Source organism: Lytechinus variegatus, chromosome 5 (genome assembly GCF_018143015.1).
Source record: "Lytechinus variegatus isolate NC3 chromosome 5, Lvar_3.0, whole genome shotgun sequence".
Lineage (NCBI taxonomy): Eukaryota > Metazoa > Echinodermata > Echinoidea > Temnopleuroida > Toxopneustidae > Lytechinus > Lytechinus variegatus.
In genome coordinates, this window is record NC_054744.1 from 28,159,908 (window position 1) to 28,175,667 (window position 15,760).

Here is a 15,760-nt window from a genome sequence, read left to right on the forward strand (position 1 = left end):
ACATTAATGATTTGCCGGCTACTTCGAAAATTTGGCTAAGTCTGATTTTTCACTTTTATGTGATTGGTGACATCACAAGGAACAACTTTCAACTTGGTGACAAATTTCTAATGGTCATCTTGACCATGTGAGGGGTCAAAATGTGGTCAATTTTTGAAATTGCCCCGATTGTGTCGAGTCATACATAAAATTGTTTTTCTTTTTATACTAAACAATAAAGTGTACACAACCATATACTCTTGACTTTCCGTTAAAGGACAAGTCCACCCCCAAAAAACTTGATTTGAATAAAAAGAGAAAAATTCAACATGCATAACACTGACAATTTCATCAAAATCGGATGTAAAATAAGAAAGATATGGCATTTAAAATTTTCGCTTATTTTCAACAAAATAGTTATATGAACGAGCCAGTTACATCCAAATGAGAGAGTTGATGACATCACTCACTATTTCTTTTGTATTTTATTATATGAAAATATGAAATATTTTCATTTTCTCATCGTTGTCATGTGAAATGAAGTTTCATTCCTCCCTGAACACGTGGAATTCCATCATTTTAACATTTTGTGCTTCAGGCAAGGAGGTCCTAATCATCAAATTTGTAAAAATTGAATATTGTATAATTCAAACAATAAAAAACAAAAGAAATAGTGAGTGACGTCATCGACTCTCATTTGGATGTGACTGCTCGTTCATATAGCTATTTTGTTGAAAATGAGCGAAATTTTGAAATGTCATAACTTTCTTATTTTACATCCGATTTTGATGAAATTTTCAGCATTGTGCTTATCTGATTTTTCTCTATTGATTTAAATCAACATTTTTCTGAGGTGGACTTGACCTTTAAAAAGTTATGACCGGAAAGGTCAACGAACTTTCGGCAATGGCAAATTACACTGAAATTGTTAAGAAAGCTCCTTTCCGTGTTCTTATGCATGTGTGTACTTTTTTATTTTCGAGTTTGATAAGTCCATCGTCAGAGGTTCTTATCCAGAAGATATAAAGGGTCAAGACAAGGTCAGGGAAAGGTCAAAAGGTCAACAAACTTTCATTAGAAGTCAAAATACACTAAAAGTGGTTAGAATTTTAGAAGTCTTATTTTTCGTGGGTGCTTTGTTTTGAAAAGTCTCTATCTAAGAAGACATTATATATAAAGGGGTCAAATGTGCTTGTTTAGGAAAAAACAGATAAACAGAGATAGACGTTGAATACATTCAGTGTGGTATCATGGTATTGCATTAATACTTTGAAACGACTTGACGCCATTATGCCCTTAAAATCTTATCATCATCATGGTGTGATAAGTGCAACCAGCTCTTTCCGATTTTTTAAAAAAATTATTTATTTAGGAATTCAATTCAAGTTCAATTCATTTTCAATTTACTAGTCTTATATGTAAAGAAGTATTTTCTTCATTTGCTTTGTACAGAATATTTTAATTACCTTAAATTATTGTAATGTATTGGGGTATAAATACTATGTTAACACACAAAAAAAACCAAATCGATTGATCAGTGCTCCCAGCTCCTAAGAAAGATGCCTAACATTTCATTTTCATTAACTTGCGAATAAGATAATGAGGTTAGGATTGAGGATGATAAGTTGGGTTCCAATTGCTCCTCAATTAGTTCTAATGTGTGACGGTTATATTATTTCTGGCAAAGAGGTAACATCGATCGTGCAGGCATGCTCATTGTAGTCATGGGTGTCCATTATGCAGATGTGATATCCTGACCATTACTCGATCTCTGAAGCCAAGAAGGGCTACACATTTCTGGTGCATGTGCTGTTCTGAGCTTATCATTGGGGGCCCTTTTGCATTTTGCAACGTGAAATTTAAGGATTTCGTGCATACTTTTGGTCAATTATATTTATTTTTCAGTAAAAATTCAAGTCTTCACAATTTCTGGGGCAGCTGTGAGAACTGGTATTAAGTTTAGTCTCATGTTGTATGCTCTGGGAAAAACACACTTGATAAAATCCGGGGAAAAATAGAACAAGCCGTCATAATGGCAGCACATAATCAGAAATGTGTAGTCCTTCTTGGCTCCAGAGATCGAGTAATGGTCAGAATATATCACATTAGCATGATGGACACACATGACTGATTACAATGTGCATGCCTGTACGAAGTTGCCTCTTAATTGTCAGAAATAACGTCACACATTATAATTAATTAAGGAGCAATTGGAGCCCTACCTATCATATCATCCTCAATCCTAACCTCATTATCTTATTCGCAAGTTAATCCAAATAAGATATTAGGCATCTTTTTTAGGAGCTGGAAGCACTGATCAATCGATGTGTTTATTCTTTTAACATAGTATTACATATTTATACCCCAATACATTACAATACTATATTGATTAAAATATTCTGTACAAAGCAAATGGATGAAATGTTTCTATCCATATCAAAGACTAGTAAATGGAAAATGAATTGAACTTGAATTGAATTCCTAAATCAAGAAACTCTGAAAGAGCTGGTTGCGCTTATAACATCATGAAGATGATACGATTTTAAGGGCATTAGGGTTTGTCAAGTCGTTTCAAAGTATTCCTGCAATACTACTGAATGGATGCAACGTCTATCTCTATTTTGTTCTCAAGTGAGCACATTTGACCCCTTTTTCTAATGGATGTCTTCTTAGATAGAGAGTCTTTTCAAAATAAAGAACCAATTACTTCTTAGATTCTAACCGCTTTTAGTGTATTTTGGCTACCAATGAAAGTTTGTTGACCTTTTGACCGTTCCCTGACCTTGTCTTGACCATTCATATCTTCTGGATAAGGACCTCTGACGATGGACTTATCAAATCGAAAATAAAAAAAGTACACACATGCATAAAACACGGAAAAGGAGCTTTCTTATTAATTTCAGTGTAATTTGCCATTTACCGAAAGTTCGTTGACCTTTCGACCTTTCCGGTCATAACTTTTTAACGGGAGGTCAAGAGTATATATCTATGTACACTTTTTTGTTCAGTATAACAAAACAAACAATTTGATGTATGACTCGACACGATAGGGTCAATTTCAAAAATTGACCCCTATTGACCTAATTTTGACCCCTCACATGGTCAAGATGACCATTAGAAATTTGTCACCAAGTTGAAAGTTGTTCCTTGTGATGTCACCAATCACATAAAAGTGAAAAATCAGACTTAGCCAATTGTCGAAGTAGATGACATATGCTGCCTGACTATTAATATCTATAATTTTTTTTTACAAACATTCATTTCATATGTTGACTTTGCTGGCTTTCCATAGTTGCGATTGATCGGATCAATCTCAACTCTTTGTAGGACGGGCCCCAGATCGGTATTGGTGAAATATCAGATTAGATTTTATTCATTTTCCGTTCACAAATTACAACAAAATACAACGAAAGTAATAATACATGATAAGATATACCAGAGTAATATTTAAATCGTGATAAAAAAAAACATGTTTAAAATTGGGAATATGAACGAACCAAACGTGGATTTCCATCTTTTGGGTCCATTCCGAGAAATTTCGAACTTCTTTCCAAATATATATCCATCCCCGTTTTCCACTTTTCACAGGCCTACAAAGGAATCAATATACGATGAAGGTATAAAAGAAGATAATCAGAGAAGTGCTTGCCCATCGTCAAATATGAGAAAAATACCAATGAATACCATGGAGGACATAGATGAAGTTTCATCTCTCGAATTCGGCCTGAGCAGACAAATGTATCAAAAGGTAAGACACCCTAGCGTACCTTAGAAAGGGAGGGGGAGGCAGTGCCCCCCCCCCCCCACCTGAAAAAAGATGGAAAGCTGAATAAAGAATCTCAGCCCCCCCCCCCCCCCCTCTCGACAATAAATGATTTTTGTTTTATTTTACTTTATTTTACATATTTCACACTACTAGATGTAATGACAAAAAACAATTTATCAGAAAACACAACATGTATAAATCGGTCATGACATACATGTACATAATCATTGAAATTAAATACATCGATTTAAAAGTATAGACAATTTAAAATTATGGCGAAATATGACGGAATCTGCATGAAAAGGTGGAGGGGGTTGTGAAAGTGCCCCCCAAAATGGTCGTGTTGACATTATTTTTACTGTTAAAAAGGAATTTGGTTTGGGGAGTTATTCTCTTTGGTATGACTCGGCGGGGGATTGAATCCACGATCTTCCGTTCATCTACCACTGAGCCACCATGTACAAAGATACTATTGCTAACTGTATTGTATTGTATGGAAGAGCTGGTAACTTCCTTCAAGTTGTCTGGGTTTTCCTTTTTGATCACAATCGAACACCATAATAAAATAAGCACTCGTCTTTTATCCAGTCATATTTGATTTTGCATTGGACATACAATTTGAATTAAATTAAATTGAATATAATTTGAATTAAACATGTTAAAAAGAGCAACAAAAAGGCACGGAGAATATTTTGAGAATGAACAGAGAAACATCAAGTAAAAAAATATTTTCAATTCTCATGCAATTCCAATCTAGATATTTGCATGGAACTGTATCCTTATTCTTTGTGAAGGTAGAATAAGCCTTATCTGTAAGGCATGTTCCAATCGCGGTTTAAAATGATATTGCTTTTACAGGTATACATGCCATTTGACAAATTATCCTCACCGTTGAAATGCACCGAATAACGTATTGTCCTACTGAGCATGCTGAGTTTAATATGAATTACATGAATATTACATAAATGCAAGTATCATTCCACTTGTATCAGTGAAGTGTCAGGGCCTACGTGAATATGTCACTCCTCAAAAAAAAAACACTGAAGCAATCGGCATATCATAAAACTTTTATACAGCCCTCAAAAGAAAAAAAAATACACAGATGTCATTCTATATGCACAATATGTTTTATGTTTTTAGAAGTGGTTGAGGGTGGTACTTACTGTATGTTCACGTTTTGTTTCATTTCATTTATTCGTACCATTGGTCAGTGGCGTTTCGAGATACTTTAGTTTGGAGCTGTCAATTCAATAACGGCAGTGATAACTATCTACTCATTGTATTTCTAGGCAGCAAAGCGGCATTTTTACCAAGGGTAGCCACTTCAGTTCCGAACACTGTTCCCCCAGCACGCCCTTTTATTTTTATTACCGGCTTCAGCTGGGCTGCTTTAATTGGCGCTGAAGCATCATATTCATTAAACAACCGTACAACGTACTAGATCGAGAAATTTAAAAGGCATCTGACTGGTTTAAGGCCGACAAACTTTCCTTAAATACAAAAAAGACCCATTTTATGTATTTCCGACATCAACCCCATTTTATCAATACATCGATGTACATTATCATTGACGGTACAACTTTAGAACAGAAAAATAGTTTTGGGTGTAATTATGGATGAAAGTTGGAACCAACACATACAATATGTTGCAATGTGCGTTTTAAAGTATTGGAATCATTTCAAAGTTAAAATTCCTTCTTCATAAACTTTATTTTTATTATATAATTCGTTAGTCCTTCCATATATATCATACTGCAATTTCGTTTAGGCAAACTGTGGCTCTTCTAAAACAAACTCTATATTTAAACTACAAAAAAGAGCTATCCGTATGTGTATAGGCTAACATTACTGCTTGGCTCATACTGACCCATTGTTTCACAAACTCAAAACATTAAAAAATTTTGATATTAATATGATTCTAGCAAAAATTTCTACATCATTATTACAATAATCCAATTTTATGATAGAAATGATATCATATATCACCCTTCTTTCTTTCCTTTTCTCTTTTTTTTTCTTGGTCGTGAAAATTTTTAAGTGCGCCCAAGCCCCCATCTGTAAGCTACTGATAATCTTGTTGTAAAATAAAACAATTTCTTTCCCTTTTCATATATTATTTTGTCAGCTATTTCATCATTTCTTTCAATTAATTTAAACTTTGCTCGGGATATTTGCTCGCTAACTCGCAAAAAATCTTGGGCCTGCAGTATAATTTCTATTTAAAAAATAGATTTGCATGTAGTTTATTCCCGTTTTTTTTATTTCTTTTACCAATATTTTTTTCATGTAGCAGAAGACGTAATTTGGATTTCAAATTCAATGGGTTGAAAGATGTATTATATCCGTTCCTCTCATCGCTCAGGAATGAACGGTTTATTTGACGAAATAAGAGCGGTAAACCGGATTGTTCATTAAAAAGGATGAGTCGACATCTCCTTGTTTCTTTTACAGAAAAAAAGAAAGAAAAATCAGATAATCCGTTTCATTCGTTGGAAGGAGTGTATAAAAAGGCAACATAACGTCCATTAATTTTAGGAGGAAAATTATCCAGTCAAACATGTAATACTATTAAAAAAAGTTTGATTCGTTAGCGTCCAATAGATACCGAAGTTAGGTTTCGATTAAGCTTCAACTTTGTACAAATAAGTATTGTAAATACATGTAGCAGGTGGTTCACTTTCACAGACTGCACATTGAATAGTCAATTGCGAGAGTGTGCCTCTATCAACATTACTTCCATGCAGCTAGTAAGTTATTCCTTTGTCTAAACTGAAATTACTCAATATCTTCAAGGATGAATGCTAATGGAAAAAAAATGATTATTAGACATGAATAAGTGGTAACATTTTTACGTCCTTAATTCCTTTTTCATTGTTATTCTGCAATAATTGTATCAATTTCATCTTAATGTATCCATTTTGATATCTCTAGGTCCCAATGTCACTTCATCATTCGAACGAAGAGGATGGGTCTGTATCTGACGAGATGCGAAACGATAATCACTTTGACACACCAGCACAGGAGGTGTTTGTCACTGAACACTTAGACGAGTCAACTGAAAATGTAGGTGTGGATGACAGAAGTGACAATAGCGACTTGACTGCTGCAAAATTGGTTTCTGCTAAACGAGGCAGTAGGAAGCGCAAAGCGCCAAACTGTGACGTATCTGATGGAGAAGGTGTTGGGGAAATTAGTAGAGGAGAAAAGGGGGAAAGTGATACGTGTTTTTCAAGGGAAAATACGTGTAAGGTAAAGGGGAGCGAGGTTGGAGGGAGAATTAAAAAGCGTTCACGGCGTCAGGGGGCAAGGGAGAATGACATGATGTTAAAACAGGTCGGAAATCATTGCATCCTTATCGGAGTTAAGGAACGCGCGATAACCGGCTACAATACGCAGAGCGAGGCAGAAGCAATAGAAAGCGAGCACGTGACGAGTCAGGATGATGATGACGACGAAGAGCGCGCTCTCGTCATCGTTGAAGAGAAACCGTCATCGACGTCGAAGAAACAGAAAAGACGCCGACCGGTAAAATCGTCCGCAAATCTTGTCAAAGTAAGCGCTTTGTGTCGGGCAGGGACTGAGAGATGTGAGATGAGAAGAAAGGCAGAGAAGGGGAAGAAAGAATACGGCTTGAATATGAAGAGAGGTACGAGTTCATCAGGCAGACATAGTAATATCAATAACAACTCTTGTAAGAGTGCCTTGGAAATTGCCGCCGACGAAGTTTTAAATACCAACCTGGCTAAATCCAAACCGCGTTCTGACGATTCTTCCTATAAAATGGACCGACGGAAGTCATATGATGAGAGAACGGTTCTTGACATTCTTAATTTGGCTGATTCGCAGGATTGCAGATCGGAGAAAGAGGCAAATCCTGATAAGTCTACAAATATCAAACCACTGACAAGTTATTTAGGTCTGTACCCTTGTGGGTCACATGGAAATCTTTTGTTTCCCAGACAAGACAACACCGAACTCTTTCTCAAATCAGACAAGTGTGCGTCTGGATTTGTCAACGAATCGGCCAAGTCACACCAGAAGTCACCCAGTGCCGCCAAAAAGCAGTTCAAGTCAAGTCGCCCAAAGTACAATCCAAACTTTCCATTCTCTACAACTGCATTCTCAGCTATGTCCTCTATTGCAGAAACCACAACCTTTGAGGGGAGTAACTATCTTCAGACCGAAGACTCTAGCCAAGACGAGGTCCATTACAACTCCGGATGGGACACAGCATCAAGTCAAGATAGCTGTTCTCTGGAGCGAGAGAGGTTGTATGGTCTCGGGACCTTTGCTCAGGATGATGGTGATGACATGACCTTCTTGAATCGTCTTCTGCGATCCCCAAGTCCACCTGGCTTTGGGGGAAACAGCGACCCATCGGGCAGGAAGAGAAGGCATCGCCACAAACCTAAGAGAGAGCGCAAACCAAAGAAGCCTAGGAGGAGTAGGAGACTGCGAGGTAAACATTCTCGAGAGGGCAACGAAAGTACCAACGATCCTCACCAAAACAAGGACAATGGAGTAACTGGAAGAGCATGCAACTGTTGCCAGTGAAGAAATCTTACTTAGGTGACATAGATGGCATGATGCCAACGGACAAGTCCACCTCAACAAAAAGTTGATTTGAATAAGAAGAGGAAAATCCAACAAGCATGACACTGAAAATTTCATCAAATCGGATGTAAAATAAAAAAGTTACAACATTTTAAAGTTTTGCTTCATTTCTCAAAACAGTCGCAACTGGTCGGTATGCAAAATGACACTGATGACCTCACCACTCACTATTTCTTTTGTATTTTAGTATTTGAAATATCAAATATTCTTATTTTCTCCTCATTGTCAAGTGAAACCAGGATTATTTCCTCCGTGAACATGTAAAATTAGCATTATTTAATATATGGTTCAGTCAATTTGGTCCTTATTGTCATATATGTAAAAAATGAAATATTGTAGAATTCAAACAATAAAAAAAAGAAATAGTGAGTAAAGGACATCGACTGTCTCATTTGCATGTATCTATATTGTGCATATCACTGTTTTGTGAAAATAAGCATGCTTTAAAAATGTCATATCTTTCTTATTTCACATCTGATTTTGATGAAATTTTCAGCGTTTTGCTAGTTTGATTTTTTTAAATTCAAATAAACATTTTGGGGGTGGACTTGACCTTTAATGATATAACATTCTAGCCATTTTTCACAAAACACAGCCATCAAACAGCATCATGAACAATGGTACAAAACACAACTGACAATCACTGAGTAAGTAGAAAAGAATAATCTTTATTTGGACGTCTTCTTCATAGCACAAAACATAACACTAAAAGGCAACATCCTATCAAAAAGAAATGTGAGATGAAGACACACACAAAATAGGCACACTAGATTTCATTGACTTATATGACATCATTCTTGCTATTCAAGTTAATAGTGCTACAAAAAAATCAAATTTGTCACAATATAAAGGTGTCTTTTACATTTACAATCAAGGTAAAAAAGTTGAAAGTACTGAAGAATGACAAACATGGACGAATGTGATTAAGCATAAAAACAGATTACAGTTCGTTTGGAACCAATGGACGGAAATTAAATATTTTACATTGAAATGACGATAGATAATTTGAAAACGTGTAAAATCTACATTAAAAAATAAATAGAAAGATGTCTACAAGCAGAATTATTATATGTTCATAATTGCATTTCAGGAAATATATTTGTTTAATTTTTATTATTTTCAACATTTATTACATCTATTTATTTGAAAACATCAGTTTTGAATAAATGTATATTCTGATTTATCTAATTTATTTGATTACAAATTTTATTCATTTTTATGTAATTATCTACTTGTTGATAAGGATAATTAATACTTTGAACTTTATACATTCATTCTTATTTGTTCCTTATCCATAGTTACTTTTAGATGCAATAATTAACTTCTAATGATTACATCAAATGAGAAGTAGAAAGTTGGTTGCTTTTGTTTTGTTCGTTTCACATTCTTTTAAGAAAAACAATTTCTTAAAGATAATGGCTAAATATTAACGGCTTCAAAGCCTGCACAGCTAGATTAATGTTACCATTTTTTTAAGTACATTTACATAAATATTTGTTTATATTACTACTATTACATAAAAAATTCATGCTTATATTATTTCTAGTAAAGAAAATTTGTTTGATTAGTCAGATTGTTGTAACAATACATTTTACATCTTAGGTGACATTACTAATGGTCTATTTCACAATAATATTAAGATCTGTCAACCTTTCGTGAATTGTAGGTGAGATGTTCATGTTAAACTTAAGTTTTCTTACATACTATGCATACTTTTAATTAAAGACTTCAGGTAATTTTATTTTACTCAATGTAAATGTATTTACAGTTTCCAATTTCTTTGTATAAATTATATATTCATATTTTCAATATCAATTTATTTTCTCCACATGTATATATACAGTTTGGATTTTCATTTACATATAATTTATGTGTTACATATATGTACATTTATGCAATTAATTTCACAGATGAATTTTATTAGATTTATATACAGGTATTTTTAAAAGTACAGAGATTGCAATAAATTAAAGGCACAATTTTATTGAACTGAATACATTTGTTCATATTTTGTTCATTGAAATAAATCAATAGATATAAAAATGTCATCACACAGCCACACACAGATCCCGGGGGATTTCCCAATAAGCAGGGTAGAATCTAACACAGTGTTTGTCTGTGTGTGACTGAGTGAGGTATACACAGACATGCCGTGTTCAGATTGTCCCCCACTTACCAGGACATCCCCAGGGTGGAGGGTTGTGGGTGATTTTTTACACTTTAAAATATTTTTCCTTTTAAAATTTTTATTTTAATTTCCTGGAGCTTCTTTATGATTAAGCTTATCACTAAAACATGTCCCTGAAAGACTTGTAAATTTAATAGGAAGTTTGTTTAATCCCATCTGAATTTCACTGGTCTTCCTTTTGCCAGTTTGTGACTTTGGATTCTTAAACCAATTGATGTGAGGGGCAATAGCCTCTCTGTGATTGAACCAATCTCTCAAATATTCTCATATGCCTCATAAGGATTATTAAAGCTAGCCTGCATAAAAATATGGTTCATTTTGAATGAGTGGAACTTGTGCAGTGCCCTTGTGAAGTTTGATCAGTTTCTTTTGAAAAAAAGTTTGCGACAGTAATAACAGCTGAACATTCCCAATTCCGAAAAGATGTTCAGAAGTAATGCATGACTTTTCACACTAACAGTGACCAAGGGTTTCGGTTGGGGGTCACAGAGATTTAAGTGTGAATTGATGTTAACTTCCTGTAGCCTTTTTTTTTAGCCGATCACTTACACATGTCCGTGAAGAACACGTGTAAACTATGATGGGTAACAAAGATTCAAGTGTGAATTAGAGTCGCACTTAAACTCCCAGTTGCACACGGCACAGAAGGCATCGCTGCATTGATCAAATCATGCTGCGTACTGATAAATAAGATTACCCAAAAGAAATCATGAGTGCCTCAGGAATTCTTAACTCTTTCTGAAACACACCCACAGTTGTTGTATTGCAACTCTTCCCTTCCTCCGGTTTTTAAAATAAAGTGGAATGAATTTCCCAAATCCCTGATAAAATGTTGTGTAACTCACAAACAGCTTTTGTAGGCTTGGGGATACAAAGAATGTGTGTGTCTAAACTAATTGACTCGAGTCAACGATGTTCTCATTTCATGATACCCTGGCAGTTGGACTGACATGACTTCACCTGAAAGAAGTTTCAAGCCACCCATACATTCTTCTGAATCAGCTTTCTACGTTGCTCAGTTGTTTTTAATGCACTATTCCATATCTTCTTCATCCACTGTCTCTCCCTTCTTGAGTTTGGCAATGACCTGAAAATAAAGAAAGGGGAAAAAATATAATCATATTTTGTTTTGTTTTACTTACTATTCCAGATAGCCACTAAAATCATAGTATATGAAATGAGAGAGGTTTACACAGGTGATTCTCCCCAAGCAAAAATCTTTTGGAACCACAGACATCTTTTTGACTTGTACAAAACTCGACCTCAAAGATGTAAATTACACATGTGCATATTCAGGGCTCCGTAACACAAAGGTTTGCGATGGAATGCAAATATGAAACAACCGCACTGATTGGTCCCTGGTCAGTATTTTAAACCAAATGCGCTTGTAACATTGATGTTGATTGGTCAGTTCATTTAGCGATTGATCGCTAATCTTTGTGTTACGGAGCCCTGGTCTGAAAAACATGCTTTGACTAAGATGAAAAAGGGACCTATACAGATACCTTTATGAATATTAAATATGTCATATTACCCTCTTACTTGCCGAGCGATGACTTGAAGAACACTTAAATGTATCTTTTTAACAAGAAAAGGTTGACATACATGTATCTATGCTCTACAGTGCGTATAAAAAAAAACGGGACAGATTTGAAAAGTCTATAAAATTTTTGTTTCAAATAATGATGTCTATATTTTGGTGTTAATAGATGCTCTAAGGTCTTCTCTTTGAAATGCAATTTAAAAAAATATATTTTATTCATGCTTGAGCGAACACGTGATTTTTTGGGGGGGCTCAAAAAGAGGCTTGCGCCAGAATTGCAGAATATGTGCAATACAATGATCAGACTTCTTGCTAATCAGGATACTTCCTTTTGACCTTTTCATTATCTGTGCCACAATTTTCGAATTATGCTGTCAAATTTCATTTACAAAGTTATTTATTTAATTGAATTATTTTGTTTTTTTCATTTAAACTTCTGTTACCTTTTAATTTTCCTTCATAAGTAACTGAGAAAAGAAGATTTTTTTGTCAACCCAAGCAAGAAGATTTGAATTATTAATTGGGAAAACTTGTGATTATTCAAATCGTTTTATTATGTGAAACAAATAATGTTATGTACCTTTAAAAGACATGAATCTATTTTTCAAGGGGTCATTAATTCCTTGACCAAGTTTAATTGCTTGACAGGAAACACAGGAAGGGATTCATGTTTTCAATGACAATGGTGTACTGAGTCAATTTTGAGGGAGCTAGATATGGCAGATCGGGTAAAATGTATTAAAACGTTGTGAGCCTGCGAAGTGAGCACGCAAATATTCCCATTTTTTATTACAATATCAAATTTTGTGATAGATTTTGACATAATATTCAGAAAATGATATCATATTTTACTTTCTATCTTTCCTTATTTCCTGTCCACTTTTTTTTCTTGGTCATGATTTTTTTAATTGAGGGGGGGGAGCAACCCGAGCGCCCGCCCATCTGTGTGGCTTTGTTCAAAAGGCACCATAACCTTTGTAGCACATAATGAAAGGATTTGAAAAAAATCCATGCTCTCCCATAATTTGGTTGAAAAAAAAAATTTAGCTTGAAGAAGGAATATTCAAAGCTAACAGAGAGCATATTAAAAAGAAATAACAGAATAATTCAAGCAAATAAATAGATCTGAAAATGAATTTTGACCGCATGATTTGAAAATTATGGCAAAGATAATGAAAAGGTTAAGAGGAAGTCTGCTAATTAGCAAGAAGTCCAAACATCATATTACTCATATTCTGCAATTCTGGCGCAAGCCTCTTTTTGAACCCCAACAAAAACGTCCCGTGTTCGCTCAAGCATGAACGAAACTAAAATTTTTTGATAGCATTTGAAAGACAAGACCTTAGAGCACCTATTAACACCAAAATATAGACATAATAATTTGAAACTAAAATTTTCAAATCTGTCCCGTTTTTTTTATACGCACTGTATAAATCCTATCCATTGATCAAAATGGATTACATATATTCTTTGGATTGACAGTGGTGGATCCAGGAAGGGATACAAGAAATGCACCTAGTATATTTTTGCGATTCACCCGTTGAACATATATATTAAGATACATACAGCTTATCTTAGAGGTGGCTCAGGTGATAATTTTCTATTTTCAAATTTGCTATTTGCACCTACTCTACTTCAAAATTCAGGGGGCGTTTCACAACGATTTAAGTGTGACTAAAAGTCGAACTTAAATTCCATTTTTTAATGTACAAATTGCATCACTGCAATGGTTCATATATCATGCTGCAATGGTTCATATATCATGCTCAGAAGATGCATATTAATGTGAATTATTCAGTGATATCATGCTATTAATATCATGACATCATGCTATTAATATCATGCGTGCATCAGGATGTACACACTTGACTCTTTATGAAACACCAAGTCATTCTTCCTTATCAAGTATATCAATTTCTTTGGAAAGTACTTCCTATCTGGGATGTAGCTTTGAAATTCCTGTAAACCATACCATACCATTTAAGACACATAATCTCTCCCCCCCCCCATCCCCGAAATCCCTGTCCTGGTATTTTCCCTTAACTAAAATTAAAAGAACAACTTACATCCTTAAGTCTTGCAATTTCTTTGTTGTCTGCATTCTTTGATGCATCGTTGGTAATGAGCTTCACACGGGATGCATACCTGTTCAAAAATAAAAACAGAATTATACATAATCATAACTTGCTTCAACTCATTCAATGAATTTTTTCCGGTCACACCTGATCATATTTCATTGTTGGAATTAGCAATGGTAATAATTCTCTTTCATCATACCATCTTTCTTATCAGAATTTATGTATCAATTCCTAGAGGTTGATAAGATTGACATTCACATTTTTTTTTTTTCTGCTATTTTTGTGTTATTTCAAAAGCTCTGCATCAAAAGATTTTTTGCCAAAGCACAAAATGAATACTGATCAATTCTTAAGCTTTATCATCAATTGCAAGTTAAAAGCTGCTTTTATAAGCTATTGTACGCATTTGATTGGCTTAGAGCAACTTGTCAGAGAGCTCTATCCCTTATTGTCTTCCCAATGCATCAATGGTTCAAATAAACATCTACAAGTACTCACGTGAGAGATATAACGGTTTCCTCTGCGTTGTAATCTGCGGGTGAGATGTTGACAAACATGAGCGTCTTGGCATTGCCACCGAGGGAGTCTTGCATGAGCATAGTGAGTTTGTTGTTTCTGTACGGGATGAAGGACTGCTCGCTTGACAACGCTGAGATCACATCGGCCAAGGCACTCAGAGATTTGTTGATCGAATTAGCTTCCTGTTTCAAAATCAAGGACACATACTGCATTAATAAAAAGGCACTGATGTTCCGAAGAGGGGTCATGTAGTAGCAGTACATGTGTATTCCCTCTCTATAAGCACAGATAATTAAATGGCAAAAACTATGCAAGTTAGCAATATCAATAAGATAAACTTAATGGCAAATCCCAGCAAACTATCAATAATGAAAACAGCAAATTTAATGAAAAATACCCCCCCAAAAAAAAAGGGACATTGAATAGCAAAGGAAAATTTCATATACCAGTATTTTTCCACAAAAAGTGTTATCAAACTTTGTCATGCTACGTCTGAACAAAACTTAAATTATCTCTCATACATATTTTGTAACCCCCCCCCCATCCCCTCCCCAAAACTAAAATGAAAAAATAAACATGATTAAGATGCACATACAGAGAGATAATCAACATACCTTCAATTGTTCTGCAGTGGCCCCAGTCTTTGCTGAACGCTCACTTCCAGCTAAATCGACCAGGGTGAGCTTGCCTTTGACTACCGCTCCAGTCCCGAGATTAGTACTCTCAATAATGACCCCAATCACAAGATGAGAACGGGAACTTTCAGCATTCATCTCTGTCGATGACAAGAAATGGCAGGAGGAAAGTTACATTTACTTGTCAATTAGCCTACAATTTGTTTAATGCTGGATACAGAGTGCATAAAAAAAAGAAATCTGACTGTAGAGATATATATCACAACATTGAATTTGATCATAAATTAAAAATTAATAGTTAGATTGGAACCCTTTCTTTCATTTGGGACCAAATACTGAATTGTTTATTGCAGAGTTAAAACAACAAATAATCAGGCATGTGATAGAAACTTAACAACGAAAACAAATATTCTAATGAGCTATCCCCCTTTTCTACAT

General features: G+C 34.8%; 2 protein-coding genes across 2 annotated transcripts in view; one reads left to right on the forward strand and one right to left on the reverse strand.

Annotated features, from left to right (window-relative positions):
- Positions 1-8,409, forward strand: part of LOC121415869 — a 37,273-nt gene extending 28,864 nt beyond the window's left edge. The window contains exons 6-7 of the mRNA XM_041609245.1: positions 3,568-3,727; positions 6,677-8,409. Coding sequence (XP_041465179.1) covers positions 3,568-3,727; positions 6,677-8,299 — 1,783 coding nt within the window. The 3' untranslated portion in view covers positions 8,300-8,409. The remainder of the gene's footprint in view (positions 1-3,567; positions 3,728-6,676) is intronic.
- A 2,682-nt stretch (positions 8,410-11,091) lies between these two features.
- Positions 11,092-15,760, reverse strand: part of LOC121415871 (myosin-10-like) — a 31,556-nt gene continuing 26,887 nt past the window's right edge. The window contains exons 29-32 of the mRNA XM_041609247.1: positions 15,302-15,462; positions 14,667-14,869; positions 14,157-14,235; positions 11,092-11,634 (exon numbers count right to left, since the gene is read on the reverse strand). Coding sequence (XP_041465181.1) covers positions 11,581-11,634; positions 14,157-14,235; positions 14,667-14,869; positions 15,302-15,462 — 497 coding nt within the window. The 3' untranslated portion in view covers positions 11,092-11,580. The remainder of the gene's footprint in view (positions 11,635-14,156; positions 14,236-14,666; positions 14,870-15,301; positions 15,463-15,760) is intronic.